General features: G+C 46.0%; 2 protein-coding genes across 2 annotated transcripts in view; both read left to right on the top strand.

Annotated features, from left to right (window-relative positions):
* OVCH2 (ovochymase 2) overlaps positions 1 to 6,008 on the top strand; it is a 41,684-nt gene extending 35,676 nt beyond the window's left edge. Inside the window, exon 24 of the mRNA XM_075837015.1 lies at positions 5,501 to 6,008. Within this exon, the coding sequence (XP_075693130.1) occupies positions 5,501 to 5,634 (134 nt within the window). The 3' untranslated portion in view covers positions 5,635 to 6,008. The remainder of the gene's footprint in view (positions 1 to 5,500) is intronic.
* Positions 6,009 to 11,052: 5,044 nt separating this feature from the next.
* Positions 11,053 to 22,678, top strand: LOC142660402 (NADH-cytochrome b5 reductase 2). The gene is made up of 9 exons (XM_075837014.1): positions 11,053 to 11,130; positions 13,593 to 13,739; positions 14,395 to 14,467; positions 14,709 to 14,815; positions 15,644 to 15,773; positions 16,028 to 16,111; positions 20,198 to 20,283; positions 20,469 to 20,568; positions 21,934 to 22,678. Exons 1-9 carry the CDS (start codon positions 11,128 to 11,130, stop codon positions 22,104 to 22,106), a joined length of 903 nt encoding a protein of 300 aa, XP_075693129.1. The 5' UTR covers positions 11,053 to 11,127; the 3' UTR covers positions 22,107 to 22,678.
* Positions 22,679 to 23,753: the final 1,075 nt, after the last annotated feature.

Below are 23,753 nucleotides of genomic sequence, written 5' to 3'. Positions count from 1 at the left end.
CTGTAGATAGCGCCACACGGACCCCCCTGTAGATAGCGCCACACGGACCCCCCTGTAGATAGCGCCACACGGACCCCCCTGTAGATAGCGCCACACGGACCCCCCTGTAGATAGCGCCACACGGACCCCCCTGTAGATAGCGCCACACGGACCCCCCTGTAGATAGCGCCACACGGACCCCCCTGTAGATAGCGCCACACGGACCCCCCTGTAGATAGCGCCACACGGACCCCCCTGTAGATAGCGCCACACGGACCCCCCTGTAGATAGCGCCACACGGACCCCCCTGTAGATAGCGCCACACGGACCCCCTGTAGATAGCGCCACACGGACCCCCCTGTAGATAGCGCCACGGACCCCCCTGTAGATAGCGCCACGGACCCCCCTGTAGATAGCGCCACACGGACCCCCCTGTAGATAGCGCCACACGGACCCCCCTGTAGATAGCGCCACACGGACCCCCCTGTAGATAGCGCCACACGGACCCCCCTGTAGATAGCGCCACACGGACCCCCCTGTAGATAGCGCCACACGGACCCCCCTGTAGATAGCGCCACACGGACCCCCCTGTAGATAGCGCCACACGGACCCCCCTGTAGATAGCGCCACACGGACCCCCCTGTAGATAGCGCCACACGGACCCCCCTGTAGATAGCGCCACACGGACCCCCCTGTAGATAGCGCCACACGGACCCCCCTGTAGATAGCGCCACACGGACCCCCCTGTAGATAGCGCCACACGGACCCCCCTGTAGATAGCGCCACACGGACCCCCCTGTAGATAGCGCCACACGGACCCCCCTGTAGATAGCGCCACACGGACCCCCCTGTAGATAGCGCCACACGGACCCCCCTGTAGATAGCGCCACACGGACCCCCCTGTAGATAGCGCCACACGGACCCCCCTGTAGATAGCGCCACACGGACCCCCCTGTAGATAGCGCCACACGGACCCCCCTGTAGATAGCGCCACACGGACCCCCCTGTAGATAGCGCCACACGGACCCCCCTGTAGATAGCGCCACACGGACCCCCCTGTAGATAGCGCCACACGGACCCCCCTGTAGATAGCGCCACACGGACCCCCCTGTAGATAGCGCCACACGGACCCCCCTGTAGATAGCGCCACACGGACCCCCCTGTAGATAGCGCCACACGGACCCCCCTGTAGATAGCGCCACACGGACCCCCCTGTAGATAGCGCCACACGGACCCCCCTGTAGATAGCGCCACACGGACCCCCCTGTAGATAGCGCCACACGGACCCCCCTGTAGATAGCGCCACACGGACCCCCCTGTAGATAGCGCCACACGGACCCCCCTGTAGATAGCGCCACACGGACCCCCCTGTAGATAGCGCCACACGGACCCCCCTGTAGATAGCGCCACACGGACCCCCCTGTAGATAGCGCCACACGGACCCCCCTGTAGATAGCGCCACACGGACCCCCCTGTAGATAGCGCCACACGGACCCCCCTGTAGATAGCGCCACACGGACCCCCCTGTAGATAGCGCCACACGGACCCCCCTGTAGATAGCGCCACACGGACCCCCCTGTAGATAGCGCCACACGGACCCCCCTGTAGATAGCGCCACACGGACCCCCCTGTAGATAGCGCCACACGGACCCCCCTGTAGATAGCGCCACACGGACCCCCCTGTAGATAGCGCCACACGGCTCCCCTGTAGATACTGCCACACAGCAATTTCCTCCCCTGTATATTGCCACACAGCCCCCTCAAAAAAAAAAAGATTGTACTTCCCTTGCCCCGCTCCCGCGACGGACGAAGCGCTACATGGCCTCTTGGGTGGGAAGTATGCGCAGACCGGCGTGATGTGACGTCATCACGCCGGTCTGCGCAGGGAGTGGCCTGCAGCCTATAGTATTCACGTGTTTCTGCGTCCTGTGGACGCACATACAACTGAATGTGGCTGTCGCCAGCACCGGAGCCCCCTTCAGTGCTAGCGACGCCACTGCATCCACCCGTGACAGTGCGCAGGCGGACTGTGGAAGGTGCGCGGCCGCGCACCTTATAGGGAACACTGGGTGGGACGTCTATTGGACATTTTTGGCATATTCTGTCATCATGCCATAAATGGCCAAGATGAGAATTCACCCCTTTAAGGGCAGATTCACACGAACGTTGCGTTTTTGCGCGCGCAAACAACGCGGCGTTTTGCGAGCGCAAAAAACATTTGACAGCTGCGTGTGTCATGCGTGTCTGATGCGCGGCTGCGTGATTTTCGCGCAGCCGGCATCATAGAGATGAGGCTTGTCGACGCCCGTCACTGTCCAAGGTGCTGAAAGAGCTAACTCTTTCAGCACCCTCGACAGTGAATGCCGAACACAACAGCGAAAAACCTGTAAAAAAAAAAAGATAAAGTTCCTACTTACCGAGAACTTCCCGGCCGTTGCCTTGGTGACGCGTCCTTGGTGACGCGCCTCTCTTGACATTGGGCCCCACCTCCCTGGATGACACGGCAGTCCAAGTGACCGCTGCAGCCTGTGATTGGCTGCAGCCTGTGCTTGGCCTGTGATTGGCTGGAGCTGTCACTTGAACTGAAGTGTCATCCCGGGAGGTCGGACTGCAGGAAGGAGACAGGAGTAATCGGTAAGTTAGAACCTCGTTTTTTTTTACAGGTTCATGTATTTTGGGATCGCAAGTCACTGTCCATGGTGCTGAAACAGTTTAACTCTTTCAGCACCATGCACAGTGAATGTCTCCCGACGTCGCGGACCGGAAATTTTTTTGCCGGGTTCGGCCAAAACGAGTTTGGCCGAACCCGGTGAAGTTAGCTTCGGTTGTCGGGGTTCACTCCGTTTGGATGCTTGGAAACAGAAAAGCACGTGGTGCTTTTCTGTTTCCATTCATCCTTTTGACAGCTCGTGCGCTGTTCGCACGGAAGTGCTTCCGTGCGACCTGCCTGGTTTTCACGCACCCATTGACTTCAATGGGTGTGTGATGCGTGAAATACGCAGAGTTATTGAACCTGTCGCGTATTTTGCGCAGCGGACAAACGCTGCGCAAAATACACGGACTGTGTGTACTGCCCCATAGACTTCTATAGGGCAATGCGTGCCGCGCGAAAACCACGCGCCCTACACGCTGCCAAATCACGCTCGTGTGAATCCCCCCTAACTTTGGCAAAGCACCAAAATTGTACTTTCAATAGCTGGATGGGTTTGTATCTTGCTTCCCACAGTCACTCTTAGGTGGAAGCAGATGACAATGCCCATATGCACCTAAAATAGGTCCCATTGCTAGTTTTATTTTCACCCTGGTTCCCGCTGAGACCTGAGTTTGGAAACTGTAAGGCTTGAAAAGGGTTAAAATTTGTTACTAAAGACTTTGGCCTCCAAGGTCACACAAAGAGTGCACAGAGCAAGGGAGAAAATTCCTGTTATTTCTCTAGTAAAAAGATGATGTATAGAGCGCTGCATGGATTCACCAATACCCGCAGTTTATGAAGAATAGATCCTTTTATTATTAGTTTTATCGTATGTCAGACCTTTGTACTGAATGTGTGAAAGCTGAAGAACACTGGTTTGATATGTGCGGCGCACTGACGGCACTACTGGAGTCTGGGCAATAACCCCTCGAATTGCAAAAGTTTTAAAGTGATCAATCTTGACCAGTCAGCAGAACACGACACGATCTGTTTATCCATTATACCTCCTAACAAGTGGCGGATACAGGAAACCGTACTAGTATTTGGAGATCCCTGAATCCATGTCAAATGATCAGATTTGCAAACTCCGTATATGTGGCAATTACCTGAAAATATTCATTTTCTCATTGGTGTTTTAGTTCCTTGCAGTTTATAATATATTCTACCTTTGCTGTAAGGGAAACCTTCTCCCCATGCACTGACTTCCTGGTGAGCTTCTGTTGGGCTTGTGCTTATACACAGAAGCCAACCTGAACAGACCGAGCTGCAGCATAAAAAATGGTGGACGGTCAGAGCCGCAGCCTGAGTCACTGAGGTAGTCTGTAACTTGGCTCTTCTATCATCAGGTTTCCTTAGCAGCATAGAATACCCGGGCAGCTGAATTTTAGTCACTGACCATATGTGACCTATTGGAGCAGAGCTAAAAAAAAAACGCATCGCAGAAAACAAATATCAGGAGAACATTATGCATGGAGTAGAGACTTAAAGGGGTTGTTTGGTTTCAGCAAATTAATGTTGTGTTTTGTATAATTAAGTGTTATACAATATTCCAATATACATTCTATGTAAATTCCTCACGGTTTTCAAAATCTCTGCTTACTGTTATTCAGTAGGAACATTTATTGTTTACCTAAAGTGGATTAAATTCTGTCCATGGTCATGTGTTGGACACACAGGTGCTGGGATTGTTACATGGTCATGTGATGGACACACAGGTGCTGGGATCGTTACATGGTCATGTGATGGACACACAGGTGCTGGGATCGTTACATGGTCATGTGATGGACACACAGGTGCTGGGATCGTTACATGGTCATGTGATGGACACACAGGTGCTGGGATCGTTACATGGTCATGTGATGGACACACAGGTGCTGGGATCGTTACATGGTCATGTGATGGACACACAGGTGCTGGGATTGTTACATGGTCATGTGATGGACACACAGGTTCTCGGATTGTTATATCGTCCTGTGATGGACACACAGGTGCTGGGATCGTTACATGGTCATGTGATGGACACACAGGTGCTGGGATCATTAGAAGACACCGCTCTGATACACGTACTGTAACGAGCCGTTCACCTGTGCGTCCATCACATGACCGTGGACAGCATTTTATCCACTGGAAGTAAACAATGAATGTGCTGACAGAATGACAACAAGCAGAGATGTTGAAAACCATGAGGAATTAATACAGAAATTATATTGGAAATTTGTGTAACTTTTAGTTATACAAAAAAAATAATAACTTTCGTTTTCTGAAACCAAACAACCCCTTTAAATATAACTCTTTCACGCATCATCTTAAATTCGACTTTAATGACACATTCAGCCTAAAAATAATATGCAGAGTTATTCCTAGTGCAGGGAACAAGGGGACGGGGCATAACACAGGGATCCAAAGAGCAGGAAAGCGGATATAGTAAAAAGTCAGTGATAAAACCAGGATCTATTAAGAGAGCAATACTAAAATCAAAAGGTAATAATGAACAACCTGTTTTCTTATCTACAAATGGTAAAATTGTAGATTTATTGCAAGGAAAGCTTTGGGCAAAACGGATACTGTTATACCAAATACCTGAGGGGGCGGAGCATGACACCGTAATTAAAAAAACACCAAAGAGAGAATCCCTGTCATGCTCCGCCTCCTCTGGACTTGCCATTCAGTCCTGCATTAGTCTGAACACCTATAACACTAGATGTAGATACAGGGTGTAGTGTGTGCAGCCTCTGCCCTTGGACTTTGTCCTGTAGATAAATGATAGGCTTCACCTTTGTTCTGTTTTACAACGTTCACATGTAACTTTCCCGGAAACTTCCTTCACAGCTCAACTGACGGAGGAGAAGATTCCCATCATCATCAAGTCTTCAGGCCCAGCGGTCACCATAGAAGCCAGCAGCACGGCCCAGGACTCTCAGCTCCAACTGTGGTTATCTTACACCTTCCATCACCACAATTAATGCCAGGATGCCAAACTGGCATTTTGCATTCAAAAATAAATAAGTATATGTATATTTTTTCCAAAGATTTAATCCAGCAGCTAATTATCCCCAAAATCTGATAATCCGGCACTTGTTTCCAGCACATAATTGCAATGCAACGTGGAATTTTACAAGACTGGAAGCGGAAGATGGAGAGTGGAGTTTAAAATAAAGTCGAATTAGCAAATGAAGAAATGTGTGCCGGACTTTCAAAAATTCTGAACCATCAGATGCCGGACTAAAGGTGTAGGTAGCCTGGCATCAATACTCACATCCAGCAGTTAAATAAACAGATAGACCCCCGTTCCCCCAGCTGCAAGTCTGAGGGAGGAGAATGAATGGAGAGGAGGCTGGGCGTGCGCGGTGCCGCTCCTTTCAAAGTCTATGGAACTGACGGTACAGCTGAGCGCGGTGTTCGGTTGTGTCTGGCAGCCTCATAGACTTTTTGAGCAGAGCGTCATCGTGCATGCCAAGCCTCCTCCCCATTCAAACTCTTCCTAGCCGCCGTTTTGCGGATGGGAGAACTCTGTTCTAGCAACCTGTGGGGGTCCCAGCCATCGGACCCTCACCCATCTATACGTTTTCACCTATCCAGTGGATAGGTAAAACAAAATGCTGGAGGCTGGAATACCCCTTTTATTAGCTTGGCACAGAAGGTACTTTTTTGTCACAGGAAGAACAGCTGTGAAGTACAAACTGCTGCTCTGACAGGTAAAATGCTGTGCAGATTGAGAGGAGGGAAATTCATGAGCACTGTCCTATTTTATTATATATATTTCTCAGTATGATTTTAAACCGTTTATATATCATCCGCTAGAGGACTTTGCTATGGAACTATCCAACATTTTCAAGAGTAATACGTTGTTTTTTGTGGTTCTATGGACCAATCATTGTTAGTCTGGATAATTTAGATATTAATTATTAAAAACTATTTACATTTTATTTACGGTCTTATATAATTAAATATAATCATCACGTTTCATTATTTTTGCAGGATTTTGTTTGACTGATTTTTGTATCTTTCATGCTGAGAATATTCTGTCCACGGGTCCTGTGGTCCTTTAGTGCCAAATGCCCCATGACAAAACAAATGGGGGGCATACAAATAAAAGTTAGATTTCACCTATAGGAGCACCTATAGGAGACCCATGTAGAAGTTTTCCTTATTGGAGTTGCCTGATGCAGCCATGCCAACCACTGAACCACCAGGGCGGGTACACAGGAGTGGAGACCTACGATTTAAAGGCTCCCAACTTAGCAGAGAAGCCGATTGGATGAAGTGTTGGAAGGCTGCGCTGTAGTGATTGGGAAATGGGTTTTATTTTACAAAAACTTCTAAAGAGGCCGCTCAAACTGAAAAGATATAAACTGACGGAAATATCCAGAGCTGACGATCAATAACACATTCACACGTAAACTGTATATTTCAGGGTGGCTAGATTGTCTCGTTTTTCAGGATAGTTCAAGTTCTCTGCTTGCTGTCAATAAATGTAAACATTCTCATTTACGTTTAGAGGCTGAAAACCTGTACAGGGCTTAAGCTCTGTTCACACTTCAGACGGCCGTGTTCGGTCCATGATATACGGACCGTGTGTCGGATGTATTTCCCGGACCGACCACAGTTCAGGGAGCCAGACTACTAGCATCATAGTGTATGGTGGCGTCTCGACTCTCCCTGACAGGAGTTAATGGGGGAGAGAAGGATCGGGCTGTTTTTAACATGCCCGATCCTTTTGTTTGTAAGGAGATAAGCGGCTGCCAGAGGAGTCTCGCAGGTACTTTATCCCTATTAATAACCCATGCCGAACCAAGTCTGGGTGGATATGCGGAGTTGTTAGGAATAGATGTCGGCCAACAACTATCTAAGTGTATGGCCATCTTTTGCGCACACGGCTGTAGTGTAATACAATGTAACGTATGCTACAGCAATTAGTCTGAGAGCATGTTGATCTCTGCCATTAATGAAGTTTAGTATAATGGCCTGGACACAGAAGTATTGTCAGTGGGGACACCTGTCATACAGGAGACAAGAATTCTGTCTGCGTATTAAGGGATTCATGTAAACGTTCTCGTTCATCTATGGTCGTTAGGGGGTTAATACCTAATCCCTGGTGGTCTAGGGTGGTGAAGGGATCATCAATGGAAACAATCTGATGGTCTAGGCTGATTCAAGGATTAATTTGTTGTCTAGTGTGGTGAAGGACTTAAAGGGAACCTCTAGCCAGCATTTCACCTATTTAGGCCCCGTGCACACAACCGTAGATTTCGTCCATAATTACGGACCAATAAATTTCTATGGCCGACGGATACCTTCCCGTATAGTTACGGGAAGGTGTCCGTGCCGTAGAAAGGCTCCGCAAAAGATAGGACATGTCCTATTTTTTGCTTTTTATGGACCGTGCTCCCATACTTTTTTATAGGAGCACGACCCGCAAATGCGGGCAGCCGTCGCCGGATGTGCCTGTAATCACTGTGATTACGGGCACGGTCGTGTGCAGGAGGCCTAAACCAGCAATACGTGGTGGTAGTGGGAGAAAATTGATTTTTATGTAACCTATAATTATCTTCTAAGTCGGCTCTGTAGCTTTTGGTATTCCATTTCTTAGTGTTCCCTTGCCGTATGCTAATGAGCATATCTTCATTCCTCAAGCTTTTCTTGAGTTAACCCCGCCTCCTTACTTTTGATTGACATCCCCCCCAAGCACACCCGAAATCCCGCGCTTGCGCATCGATGTCTTGGTGCGTGTGAACGGGACACCATAGCAGCTCATGCGCAGTAACTAGATTTGAGGCCCAGACGAAGCAGGGAGGGGTGTGGGACCATACATGACTGGAGCATGCGCACGAGCTCAGACGAGATTTCGGCATTCGGAGCGGGCCAGTTTTTGGCGGTGGGTGGGCATAAGAAGAGGAATGAACGAGACTGCCGGATTATTACCATAAAAGTTGCAAAATGTTTGCAGACCGTTATTTACGGTCGGTGGAGGAGTTTAGGAGCGGGGATAAAGGCAATGAACTTTTGACAGCAGTGGCCAGTGAGGGGCGAGTAGAGTTCAATAGGTGAAATGCTGGTGACAGGTTCCCTTTATTGGTCTAGGGTGGATAAGGGGTAATTGATAAAATTATGTGGCCTAGGATGGTGAAGGGATCCGTGGACACATTATGGGTGGCCTAGGATTTTTAACGGGTTAATGTTCACATATCTGATAGTCAAAGCCAGTGTATCTCTACTCCAGTCCTCAGATACCTGAAGATCCTTTCAATGGTGTCGTCCCCCCCTGATGGTATAGGGCAGTATTTCTCCAGTACCCCAACCGGTCAGATTTTTCTTCTCCATGTTCCATGTTTTTCTTACTATTGTGCGGTGGATAATTGTTGGTGGTGCATCAGGTATTGACACAGGTGTTCACCATATGGGAGACCTTTAAATAGTGACCCGTTGGAGGAACTTGAAGACTGGAGTAGAATTAGGCTGGATTCACACGAACGTGGCGTTTTTGCGGACGCAAAAACGCGGCGTTTTGCGCGCGCAAAAAAACACTTGACAGCTCCGTGTGTCATCCGTGGGTGATGCGCGGCTGCGTGATTTTCGCGCAGCCGCCATCCTAGAGATGAGGCTTGTCGACGTCCGTCACTGTCCAGGGTGCTGAAAGAGTTAACTGATCGGCAGTAACTCTTTCAGCACCCTCGACAGTGAATTCCGATCACCATATCAAGCAACCTGTTAAAAAAAAAAAAAAAGACGTTCGTACTTACCGAGAACTTCCCTCCCGGCCGTTGCCTTGGTGACGCGTCCTTGGTGACGCGCCTCTCTTGACATCGGGCCCCACCTCCCTGGATGACGCGGCAGTCCATGTGACCGCTGCAGCCTGTGATTGGCTGGAGCTGTCACTTGGACTGAATTGTCATCCCGGGAGGTCAGACTGGAGGAAGAAGCCAGGAGTTATCGGCAAGTCAGAACTTCTTTTTTTTTTTTACACGTTCATGTATATTGGGATCGGAAGTCACTGTCCATGGTGCTGAAACAGTTTAACTCTTTCAGCACCCTGGACAGTGACTATCTCCTGACGTCGCGTACCGGAATTTTTTTTTGACGAGTTCGGCCGAACTCGGTGAAGTTCGGTTGTCCGGGTTTGCTCATCTCAAAGACACTCCGTTTGGATGTTTGTAAACAGAAAAGCATGTGGTGCTTTTCTGTTTACATTCATCCTCTTGACAGCTCTTGCGCGAATCACGCAGTTCGCACGGAAGTGCTTCCGTGCGGCATGCGTGGTTTTCACGCACCCATTGACTTCAATGGGTGCGTGATGCGTACAAAACGCTGAAAGAACGGACATGTCGTGACTTTTTCAGCGGACTCACGCTGAGGAAAAATCACGGACATGTCTGCACGGCCCCATAGACACATATAGATCTGTTCAACGCGCGTGCAAATCACGTGCGTTGCACGGATGTTTTTCCCGTTCGTCTGAATAAAGCCTAACACTGGTCTAGGGTAGCAAAAGGAATAATTGGGACATCCCTGGTGGTAAGGGGGGGGGGGGGGGGTGTTAAATACTCCCCTCTGGTCGCGGTCTGTTATTCCTGTACACTGGTCACAGTGGAATCTGGGAGATCCGTTCAAGAACCTTCATGTGGATCTCCGGTGACCAGGTGAGATGGAGGGAAAACCAGGTGTCCCCTGGGAAAACTGGGTCACTTGACCCCTCTTTATATGACTATATAACAGTTGCATGTGACTATTATTACTTGTGTGGATGACATAAAATATTTTTTGTTTTCTTTTCCCCAGATTTGCAGGGAGTCACAAAATACGTTTTTTCACGTAATACAAGGTCATCTGCGTAGCCCCAGCCTAACGTTTAAAAAAAAAAAAAAAAAAAGGACTAAAAGTCCCAGGATACACTGACCAAAGGTCACCCCAGCTTAAGGCTACAACAAGAAAACCGTGTGTAGAACTACAAGCCCCATCATTCACAGGTGTAAGGTTGCCCACATATGCCTATCCTAATGCTAAAATGATAACACAGGTCGTACAACCCCCAGCGTGCCCAGAGAAAAAGTCTCACTAGTGGAATGCTGAAACATTGACACACAGGTGGAGGGGAGCGCTGCGGAACTGCAACTCCCAACAAACACAGGTGGAGGACTGTATGTGTAGCTGCAGCCTAGGCTTCATTCACACAGCTGAAATAGGGGCGTTATCCATTCCATAGCAGTGGAACTACAATCCCCAGCATGCATGGTCTTATAAGAACTTTAGCGCTAGACTACGTCTCATATCTGATCTAGAACTCCCTGTAAAACCTGCAGCCCCCCCCCCCCCCCCTCAGACTCCTTTATAGTGCCAGGGACCCATGCCCCAGTGCAGGAGGTGGTGCCCGGCCTGTATGGGAGGGGAGATGTCTGTTATTAGGAGTCTCATGCTGGACTTGTCTGCGGTCTCCTATTGCAAGAAGCTGAGCTCAGATCATGGTAAGATCTTTGATTGCTCCTCTGTTTTATGGTTTTGCATAAATCTTCATACCCCTATATATCTCCGCTTTTGTTTCTATTAACCCTGTCATGCAATGCTAGGATGACACCTTAGTCTATTAATTATATATGCTGCAATAGCTTATTCTGTGTGTATATATATATAGCGCCAACGTATTCCATAGTGCTGTAGACATAATGCACTCATTGTCCTTGTTTGCATGGATGTGCACAATTTCACTATCGATTTTATTTTGTCTATGTATGTATATGTAGTAGAGTTGAGTTTGTCAGATGTAGACTAGATGCGTTTGACATTTCATGCAACGCCACGCGTAATTGCGACATGTTGTTCTTGGTTTTATAGTAAATAGGACTGTGTTAATGACTACACAGCGACGATGTGCCGGGTTATGTTCTACATCTGTGAATACAGCAACCGTCGCATTGTACAATGTGTGTTCCTAGGGAATGTGACTTTAATCTCATGACAATTTCAGCTCTGCTACATCTCTGTAAACACAACAGTGTGTAATTTTTCCATTCATTGCTGAGTGCTCCTGGTCTGATGTATGGACGGGGAGGGATGATCTTTCATTGGCTGAATCCGGGTTATGAGGTGGTTTCAGACCATGGGAGGGAGCGTGTGGTGACTGCTCATCGTCTACAAGAGGGTGCGAGGGAGTCTGGGAAATCTCATTATAAAGCCACACCGCACTATGGATTCCACACTTTGCACATGCAAACATTATAGAAAGATGCAATTCTTAATGGCGAATTAACATGTTTGGGATTAGGCTTCGTTCACATCTGCGTCAGGGCTACGTCTGAGCTTTGCGTCAGGGGAACCCATGCACCGAACCCGGACTGAAACAAACGGAAACCATAGGTCTCTGTTTGCATCACCATTGATTTCAATGGTGACGGATCCGTTGCAAATGGTTTCCGTTTGTCACCATTGTGTAAGGATTCTGTTATGACGGAATCAGTACCGTAGTCGACTGCGCTATTGATTCCGTCAAAACGACAGAACCCTTACACAACGGAGACAAACGGAAACCATTGGCACCGGATCCGTCACCATTGAAATCAATGATGATGCAAATGGAAAACTATTGTTTCCGTTTGTTTGTCAGGGTTCCGTACATGGGTTCCCCTGACTGAAAGGTCAGACGGAACCCATGAACGGAGCCCTGACGCAGATGTGAACGAAGCCTTAGGGTATGTTCACACGCTAGACTAAAAACGGCTATAAAATACGGAGCTGTTTTCAAAGCCTCTGATTTTCAGCCGTTTTTAAAGCATCAAACGTTTTTTTTGAGCTGTTTCTCTGTCGAAACAATAAAAAACGGCTCAAGAAGTGACATGCACTTCTTTTTTACGGGGCGTTTTTTCAAACGACAGTGTAAAAAAAAAACGCCCCATCTGAATGAAAAGCTGTTTTTCCTATTTAAGTCAATGGGCAGATGTTTGGAGGCGTTCATCTTCCATTTTTTCAGGCATTTTTCAAGGTATTTACGCCTCGAGAAACGCCTGAAAACGCTGCGTGTGAACATACCCTAAGGGTATGTTCACATGGCCTATTTTCAGCAGTAATCCATGTATGTGCTGCAGAAAATACCTCATTCAGGTCAATCGAACTGAGATTTCTGCAACAAAATCTGCCGCTTGTGAAACCCACCCTTAAGGCCCTGTTTACACAGTGCAGATTTGTTGCAGATTTTGCATGCATTTATTGAGCCAAAACCAGAATAGGATCCAGGAGAGCAGATCTATAAGGCCTTCCTTTATATATTTCTTCTTTTCCATTCCATTCCTGGTTTTGGCTTGAAAAATACATTTTAAAATCTGCATCAAATCTGCACTGTGTGAACAAGGCCTTATGGAGAGAGCAGTTGTGAAGCCGGCTCTCCTCTTTATCTTATCCTCTCTGTATTTGCAGACCGCTTCTACAACTAAACAAGGGTCCCAAGACCCAGATTTACAGATTAATTAAAATAAATGTTATTAAAAATTAATTTTTTTACTTTTTACAATACATTATTGTATATACATCGAAGCCGTATCGTTCTCTCTGTCAGGTTAGTTGAACTGACGACGGCTCAGCTGTAAACGGTTCCTTTGTATCTGGCACACACGATCCACCTAATATTGATCACATCGATGTGATCGATATTCGCTGGATCCTGTTGCCTCGGACCCCTCCATTTATCAGAATGGACAGCTGCTCTGTAAGACCATCTTTCTCTCTGGCGCACCCGGGGTGACTATGCATTACATGGACGGCCAATCATTTGACTGATAAGCAGATACCCGTTTTTCACTGGGGTTGAGAGAAGCCAACACTGTGGTGATCGGCTGATTGCTGCTCCGGCTTCATTTCACCCCAGTCCTCCATCCCTCCCCGCCAATATGCTTTGAGTTCCTGAACCTCATTGTGTGCCTATTACACTTTTTTCCAGGAGACCAATGTGATCATAGCGCTGGCAGTGGTTGGCGTGACCATTTTATTATTCCTCATTAAATATCTGGGTTCTCAGCAGAAGAAATCTCCTGTCACTCTTCTTGATCCTAACACAAAATATCCGCTGCCTCTTATTGAAAAACAGGTAATGTTATATCTAAGCTTTATGGGGTGAATGTAGGTGACATCAATTTTATGGGTGTAACTTGGTGTAATTTTCGTGGGTGTAAATTTAGATACTAAATTTTGGGTTTTCATGAACTGTCAGCCATAATCATCAATATTAAAATTTAAAAAATTCTGGAAATAGATCCCTCTGTGTAATATATATCATATATGAGTTTCACTTTTTTAATTGAATTACTGAAATAAATTAAATTTTGATATTCTAATTCATTGAGAAGGACTAGTATATAGGCTATGCCTCCAGCCCTTGAATCACGATTAGTGCAAGTGGTTGCTGATCCCCCTAATACTGCCAACCACAGTGCCCCCATAAGAGTGACAGCCACAGTACCCCCATAAGTGGCATTCACAGTTCCCTCATAAGATTGCCAGCTGCAGTGCCACTTCTCATACCTAGTAAGGTTAGATGTGCACCGCTATCGTGACGCCATTGTTGGATTAGTGATGGTAGCAAAGACAGAAGGTGTTGCGTGCTGCCATCACTGAACTACCTACTGTGTCACCAGATTAATCTGGGCGGAAAGTCCACACTTCCAGAAGTCGGCGAGAATTTGCCTTTTGTAAATACATTTTTCTTCTCCTTTTTTTTTTTTTTTTTTTTTTTTTTTATATAGGATATCAGTCATGACACCAAGAAATTCAGATTTGGCCTCCCTTCATCAGAGCATATTTTGGGACTTCCTATAGGTGAGAGTTATGATACTTATTTCATTCAATAAAGGCGCGCATTTCTTATCTACCAGGAAAAGAAAGAATTGGGCATGTTAAAATCAAACTTACCCAACCCTTCTTTCCCCCCGAGTACAGACATTGTGACATTAGATTGTTGGCTGAAATCGTCCTGCACGGCCAACCGGTCATATAATGTGTATAGCCGGATGAAATCTCATTCTACTTGTTAATCAGACACTATATTCTGTCTCCATAGGGCAGCATGTTTACCTTTCAGCAAAAGTGAACGGCAGCTTGGTGGTTCGGGCGTACACCCCAGTGTCTAGTGATGAAGTGAAAGGTTATGTTGACCTTGTTGTAAAGGTGAATTACTGTCCTGCAATGTCATAGTTTGTGTTATACAGAGTAGAGGGGAATATTACACAAACACATGTTCAATGATAGTTTGGGCGTGCCAACCAGGGGCACAACCGGGAGCCCCTATTCATAGACCGCATGTGGGCCCCTTTATGCCATCATGCCTGCAAATTACGTCCTTAATTTTCTCTGCATAATAGATGGATATTCATATAATCTCTTGTAGTCTAGGGCAGTGAAGGGGTTTATGGTAACATCCATGGTGGTCTAGGACAGTGAGGGGGTTTATGGTAACATCCCTGGTGATCTAGGGCAGTAAAGGGGTTTTTGGCTACATTCCTGGTGGACTAGGGCAGTAAAGGGGTTTATGGTTACATCCTTGGTGGTCTAGGACCGTGAAGGGGTTTATGGTTACATCCCTGGTGGTCTAGGACCGTGAAGGGGTTTATGGTAAAATTCCTGGTGGTCTAGGACAGTGAAGGGGATTATGGTTACATCCATGGTGGTCTAGGGCAGTGGATGGGTTTATAGTAAAATACCTGGTGATCTAGGGTGGTGAAGGGGTTTTTGGCTACATTCCTGGTGGGCTAGGGCAGTGAAGGGGTTTATGGTTACATCCCTGGTGGGCTAGGGAAGTGCAGGGGTTTATGGTAACATCTACCTGTAGCCTCCTGCCGGTTCAGTGTCTGTAAATAACCATGTTCTGTGCATTGTGAGAGATGTATTATTACACTAAACACTGGGAATTAAACTAATACAGCAAATTCTACATCTTCGCTAAGACAAAATGTGACAAAAGAAAAATGTTAAAAAGCTTTTTCTTGTGCTACACAGGTTTACTACAAAAATGTCAGCCCTAAATTCCCAGATGGAGGAAAAATGTCTCAGTATTTGGACGGCTTGAATATTGGCGACACTATTGATTTTCGGGGCCCTAATGGTCTATTAGTCTACAAAGAAAAGGGTAGGTTAACTGGTCCAATACTGTTACTAAAGTGTGGCTCCAGGTAGTAACAATATTTATTACTAGTGTATAGAGAATCGCTTCTATAACGATCCCATAATACTAATTTTCACTCATAATGAGATATTGCCACGCTGCACCCTCGCTGCAACTACAACTCCCAGCATAGCCTTCTTTCTCGCAGATCCCCTTCAGATATGACTCAGGACCTGTGCATGGTTCATTGATTTTTTTTCTCTTTGGGTTTCTTTCAGGTAAATTTGCCATCAGACCAGACAAAAAGTCTGAGCCACAGACGAAGTCCACAAAACATCTTGGGATGCTGGCGGGGGGTACCGGTAAGTGGATATAACCCTATGCTTCCTTGTCATAGTGTCAGTGTATGACCTGAAAGGCCACATTCACATGCGGTTGTATTGGGGATGAAGAAAGGATCGTTAACGCTCTACAAAAAAACAGCGCCAAAAAGCATGCATTTACAAACCGTTTTTGCCGCAGTTGCGTTCGCAGTTCAGAATACAATAGAATCGGTCTCCTTAATTGCGGCAAAACCACAACAAAAGCCGCGTGCAAATAGATGTTATTTTGTGGTGTGGTAGAGGTGCAATGTGTGGTAGAGGTGCAATGATTGCGTGGGAAGTGAAGTCTAGCTCGTCTGGTCCAATCCCACAGAAGAGATCCTGTCGCACAAATTCCTGAAAGATAGAAAGATGTGAGAACACGCAGAGCATCGCGGCGGACGATTTAGAGTGCCCATGCTGACACCTGTCCTCCATTGAAAGACCCACAATGGGAACAGGAGCATCCGAACAGGACCATGGAGTAATGGAAGAAGGTGCCTGGTCTGATAAATCACGTTTTCTTTTATATTACGTGGGTGGCCTCGTGCGTGTGCGCCACTTACCTGGGGAAGAGATGGCACCGGGATGTACCATGGGAAGGAGACAAGTTGGCAGAGTAAATGTGATGCTCTGGGCAATGTTCTGCTTGGGTCCTGGCATTTATGTGGATGTGACATGATGTACCACCTACCTAAACATTACTGCCGACCGATTACAACCCTTCATGGTAACGGTATCCCCTAAGGGTATGTTCACACAGGGCGGATACGCTGTGTAAAAGCTCACAGCGTATCCGTGCTGGGCGCCGCAGGGTATTCCGGCAGAAAATCTGCACCAAATTGAGGTGCAATTTTTTGTCCCGGAATGTCCGCTGCGGAAAACTACACATACATAAAAAAAAAAGTTCATACTTACCTAGCCATGGTGACACGTCCCTCTGCAAGCCGGCCTCCTGGGATGACATTTCATCCCATGTGACATGGGATGAATTGTCATCCCCGGGTTGACTGCAGCGATCACATGGGATGAAATGTCATCCCAGGAGGCCGGCCTGGAGGAAAAAGCGCAGAATTCTGGTTAACTATAAGATGTTTTTTTTTTCTGAGTTGCGATTTTTTTTTTTTTTTTTTTTCTGCGTAATCGCAGCTTTTCCACTGCAAAAATGGCAAAATCTGCTATTTGTTGCAGGTTTTACCCCCCCATTGACTTCAAGGGAAAAATCCGCAACAAAAAAACAGCGATTACACAAATACAATTGATTAAAAAACCGCACCGCAGGTAAATTTCTGAGCGTTTTTTTCCCGCTTATCATTTACACAGCGTGTGGATGAGATTTGTTCAAATGTCATCCACTCTGCTGCTACCGTTTTATGCTGTGGATTTTCCGTTGTGGAAAATCCGCAGTATTTACGCTACGTGTGAACTAACCCTAATGTCAGCGCCCTCTTTCAGCAGGGTAATGCACCCGCCACACTGCAAACTTTATTCAGCAATGGTTTGAGGAACATGACAAAAAGTTCAAGGTGTTTGCTTGGCCTCCAGATTCCCCGGATCTCAATCCATTCGAGCATCTAAAAGGGATGTGCTGAAAAAGTCCGATCCATGGAGGCCGCACCTCGAAACTTACAGGACATAAAGGATCTGCTGGTAACGTCTTGGTGCCAGAAACCACGGGAGCCTTCAGAGATCTTGTGGAGTCCATGCCTCATGGGTCAGGGCTGTCCTGGTGGCACGAGCGCGATCTACACAATGTTAGGCAGGTGGTTTTAATGTTGTGGCTGAAAAAAACCGCACGTGTAAATCCAGCCTGTGTAGCCGTATAGCCTGTATGTCTGACCAGCCATGAATTAACTGATCATACTATAAGGTCAGGTTTCCACATAGCGTAAATGCTGTGGAATTTCCGCAATGGAATTCGGTGCAGAAATTCCGTCGCATTTACAGGGGTTTTCCTCATTGAATTCAAGCGATTCCGCCGCAAAAATCTCAATGCCGGAAAAATAATAAAGTCATATTTACCCAGAACTCTCTCCTTCCTGCAGTCCGGCCTCCTGGGATGATGTTGCATCCCGTGTGACTGCTGCAGCCAATCACAGGCTGCAGCATCACACAGCGCTGCTTCTGCAGTGGAAATTCCGTTAAAAAAAAAACGCACTATAATGTGTTGCGGCTTTTCAGACAGAAGGTGCTGTGGGTTCCAGTTCGGATATGCTGCACAGTTTTTAGGCAGCGTATCCGACTTATGGGAACCTGGCCTGAAAGGCTTGAGATTGAGAATTTTTATAGCAGTTAGTTGGTCTGCATTGTGCCATTCCTCTGTTATTCCTCCTAAAAATGTATGAATAAATTGACAACTGGGTGTTATCATTCCCCTTGTCAAAGGGGCGTGTCCCTACAGTCTCCGCACTGATTGGACAGTGTCATTCTGTGTAGGGACACACCCACAAAATGTTAATGCACAGTTGTCAATTCATAAATTTCTAGGAGGAATTACAGAGGAATGGGACGATGTCGATTTTTATAAAAGATGTTCCAGAATTGTTTTCATGGGGAATACAATTATTGACAGGTCCTCTTTTAAGAAATTCTTCCCTAAAAGGAATCTATCTCCAACTCATGTCACCCGATGGTGCATCATATGGCAGTATTTAAATATTTGCAATATCTATACACCGTAAAATTCCTTTAATCCAGCATCCTATAGTCCCAGATATTTTGGCAATTTTTTTTCTGGCACAAAGCTGCAAAATAATATGAAAATAAATCTATTTAAATTAATTTATTATGTGTTTGTTTATTTTGGGCTTCTTAGAGGTTTAGAACATTTTATTTATTTATTTATATATATATATTTCTATGACCATCCCACAGTCCATTTCCTAATGGACCAATAGTCCCTGCTCCAGTGCTGGGGACTGGTGGTCCTCTGCAAAATGAGTGTGTTGTGGTGTATGGTTGTGTATATTGCTGGTAGCAATAACCTGCGCCAGCTCTTCTGTAATATAGAGGGTGGCACCATGGTCATCATGTCTGGAGACAGGGCCTGTTGCCAAGAACTTGCCATCTGAACTTGTTGGATGATGTGTGGGAAGCTCCTACGTAGATAATAAAATGTATTAATTACGGGTGTATCGGGCTCCCCATGAATAATTATATTATCTCTGGAGTTTCCTTTTAATATGAAACACATGTTGGACTGGCAGAGACGTCAATCCTGAGGAAGAGATTCATACAATATCAACTCGTTGATCTTTCCCTTTTAGCGATTAACTTTACACCGGGCAGCGCACAGTGAATGTGATGGGACCTGCTATGAAATAGCCTGCGGGAGTGTTATATAATCCCGGCCAGTGATGGACTCGGTAAAAACCTTGTGTTTACATGAGGCCAAAGGTCATGGCAAAGCAGTTTATAGTTTCATGCTGCAGTGCACGTAACCATGTGAAATAGCAGCAAAAAGCCAACAATACAATACACAGCCGGCTGACCTGTCACGATAGGCGCATTACAACGTTGTGTGGGCTGGATTACAGCATGGGCAAATTTTGTAACTGCCCTAAGAACTCCAGCAGTGCCCAATAAACATTTGTTTAAATAAAAGCACTGTATAGCACTTGTTCAGTGTGTGGTAGTATTTTGTTGGTACTGTATGGCAGGATTATGTGGGCAGTGTATGGCAGGATTATGTGGGCAGTGTATGGCAGAATTATGTGGGCACTGTAAATTCGTATCATGTGGGTACTTGATGACTGTATTATATGGGCACTGTATAGCAGTATTATGTTGCACTGTATGGCATTATTATCTGGGCACTGTATGGCATTATTATCTGGGGACTGCATGGTATTATCTGGGCACTATGGCATTATCTGGGCAGTGTATGGCATTATTATGTGGGCACTGTATGGTATTATCTGGGCACTGTATGGTATTATTATCTAGGCACGGTATGGCATTATGTGGGCACTGTACGGCATTATTATGTGGGCACTGCATGGCAGTATTATATTTGTATACATGACCGTATTATTTCTATGTTTCGAGTTTCCAAGCTGCAATGAATCTTAATTTCCCCTTTATTAGGCATTACTCCAATGCTGCAGCTGATCCGTCACATTACCCAGGATCCAAATGATGACACTAAATGTTACCTCATATTTGCTAATCAGGTAACGTTCCCTTTTTAACTATATACATATATATATATATATATATTTCAAACAACAATTAAGTATCGAGTTATTCCAAAATAATACATGAGTTGTTTTGAGTGGAGAAAATCAAACTTAAGGGAAACTTTTCCATTTGATGCCATTTTGTACTTTTGAGTAACAGAATAATTCTTAATCTTTAGACTGAAAATGACATTTTACTTCAATCAGAACTGGAGACCGTAGTGAAGAGTCACCCTGAGCAGTTTAAGCTTTTCTACACCCTGGACCGCTCACCTCAAGGTAAACTATATACAATCTCTATAGTAAAGATCTGCCTTTGTAGCCGCTGTAACCAGGGGTATAGCTACAGGGGTGCAGAAGTAAGTCACACCCAGGCCCTGCTGTCTGAGGGGGCCCGTGGGCCTCTCTGCCGCATAAAAAGACACCAGTATTATAAATGGTGGGTGGGGGCCCTGTTACAGGTTTTTCATTGGGGCCCAGGAGCTTCTATTAGTTATAGGCAGCGGTATAAATTGATGAGGGAATATATATATATATACACACACACACACACACACACACACACACACACACACACACACACACACACACACACACACACACACACACCACCCGAAACACGCCCATGAGTGTCTCCTGTAATAGACTAGGGCAGAGGCTGGTAATTAGGACCACAGTTAACAGATTATATAGGTGCCATTTACAGCAGCCTGAACTCTGCAAATGGAGGTAGCAGAGAGGCCATCACAATATGCTCCTCTACAAAGGGAAGGTCCGCACTCTGAGTGCAGTTTTGTGTTGATTGTCGCGCATAAGAGAGAATGTGGAACTTTCTACTCCATGATTGGGTTCACACTGCGTTTTTGTACCTTTAACGCATGTGCCAGGAAAAGCTTCCGACTTACATGTAAAACCGAGGCTGTGACGAATGCCTAACAGTGGCCTCTGTTACCCGTAGACTAATACGGGATCCATTAAGTGGATGCCATTATAGTCTATAAATGACAGATGCCGCTGTTGGGCATCCGTTTAACGCATCCTTTCACCCACAGGATATAATGGCAGCCGTTTTAACAGATACGACGTCATAAAAAGCAATCTAAAAGCCCATGAGTTATCCATTCAATGGATGCCTGTGATGGATGCTATGTTGGCATCTGTCATCCATAGGCGAATATAGTATCCGTTTAACGGATCCGTTTTTTTACAGGAGACCTAGTCATGGAATAGCGTAGTCCACAACACTATTCCATACACTATTTGTGTTATACTGGCATAAACTAGCTAGGCAGAGGTCAAAAGGACACTTTTTTGGCCTTCGTCTGATTAATGGACCTCTATGGCGATGTTTAGCGCGTGCGTCGGAAGATTTTCCGATATACATGCTCAACCTAGGGGAAAAAACGCAGGGTGAACCCAGACTAAGCTAAATGTTTTAATTTGGCCTTAAAGGCAACCTTGCTGCAAATAAGGGGAGAGGAGGGAGAATCGTTGGCCACTCCCCGTTATAATCTATAAGGAGTTACAGAAACAGCCGAGCTGAGCTCAAGGGCGGGATGGAGGACATACAGTATGACCGTCAGTGGTGGAACATTTTCAGGGTGCCTGTTACTTTACATTCATGATTTCATGCATTTTATCCAGGTTGGAAGTACGGAACTGGCTTTGTGACCGCTGACATGATTAAGAAGCACCTACCTCCCCCCTCAGACAACCCCCTCGTGCTCATGTGCGGCCCTCCACCTATGATCCAGTTCGCATGTCAGGACAACCTGACTAAGCTTGGCTACCCTGAAGACAGGAGATTTGCCTACTGAAACTGAGCAAAGGACATGAATCTACATATCAAAGCGTGAATGTTTGGAAAAGACACGTGGAATCTGTACGAAAGTTACATGACTGATGTATTTACAGTGAGCCTCTCTACCTCCTCCTGGTTCCTTCCTGGCCTTGAGCCTGAATACCCAGACATGTTCTTGTGGTTCTTGTTCCATATCCTTGAAATATTTTTTTAATGACCTCTTATGGCCTTCACATATAAACTCATTAATAGTCTTGAAAATAAGAAAACATTCCATACAAGATGCTAAATCCACCTAAAGTAATCCTCTGGCATGTCCTATAGAAATATTAGGGGCTGTGAGTTTTCCGAAATTTCAAAAACAAAGGAGCCATGCTGCTTTATGGGGTGTCCGAACCCCTGCGGTAATACTTGCCCCGCCTGCACTTCCTTTGCAGCGTTTTTTGGACATGGCCAATGAACGTCGCAGGCGAAAAACGCTTTCTCTGTCTATCATGATTTCAAGGGGAGGTCAGCGATGGAACCGCGGAAGAAAGAACATGTCGTTTTTTTCCCCCCCTTAAAGAGGCTCTGCCACCAGATTTTGCAACCCCTATCTGCTATTGCAGCAGATCGGCGCTGCAATGTAGATTACAGTAACGTTTTTATTTTTAAAAAACGAGCATTTTTGGCCAAGTTCTGACCATTTTTGTAGTTATGCAAATGAGGCTTGCAAAAGTCCAAGTGCCTGCACTTACCTGCAAATGCTGATGCTGCTGCAGAATCAACTGTAGCCTCTGGTGCCGATGTGGCCGTCACGATGCAGGACCTGTGAGTGACGTCACAGATCTGCACTGTCAGAAGCTGGGCGTTCTGAAGAGAAGTGGATGTTACTTCTCTTCAGAGCGCCCAGCTAGTAAAAGTATTAAAAACGCCCCGATGTACACACATAATACACGCCCACTTGGACTTTTACTTTAAACACACCCACTTGGACTTTTGCAAGCCTCATTTGAATAACTACAAAAATGGTCATAACTTGGCCAAAAATGCTCGTTTTTTAAAAATAAAAACGTTACTGTAATCTACATTGCAGCGCCGATCTGCTGCAATAGCAGATAGGGGTTGCAAAATCTGGTGACAGAGCCTCTTTAAATCAATGGGAGGTGATTTCAGATGTTTTTTAGCGCAGTTTCCGTGTCAAAAACAGCACCAAAAAAACTCTTCGTGAACTAGCCCTTAAAGACCACCCCCAGGCAACAGAGTACCCTTATTTTAGGCTTTTTTTTTTTTTTTTTTAGAACCTGGTGTTGGATCTTTCCGGTCTATAAACATGGCAGAAGATTGTGTTTAATGGATTTCTTATAAAAGAATATCTGTCCGCTCTTCTGACATGTCTATTTAGTAGATACGTGTATTTCCCATGGAATAACCATTCTGGAACATCTTTTCTTAGAGCTCTGTGGTGTGCAGCTCCTTTGTTATTCCTCCTGGAAATTTATGAATAAATTACAACTAGGTGTTACCTTTCCCCTTTTCAAAAAGGGGTTTCCCTACACAGTCTGATTATGTCACCACTGTTTGTACAGTGTGAGACGCTCCCCCCACCCCAACTGAAGCACCCTGTTGTCACTTTATTCATAAATTTCCAGGAGGAATAACGGAACACTGCGTTGTGCTGTTC

The sequence above is a fragment of the Rhinoderma darwinii genome, chromosome 9 (genome assembly GCF_050947455.1).
Source record: "Rhinoderma darwinii isolate aRhiDar2 chromosome 9, aRhiDar2.hap1, whole genome shotgun sequence".
Lineage (NCBI taxonomy): Eukaryota > Metazoa > Chordata > Amphibia > Anura > Rhinodermatidae > Rhinoderma > Rhinoderma darwinii.
Note: the sequence above shows the minus strand (reverse complement) of the source record. Positions and strands in the feature narration are given on the sequence as shown.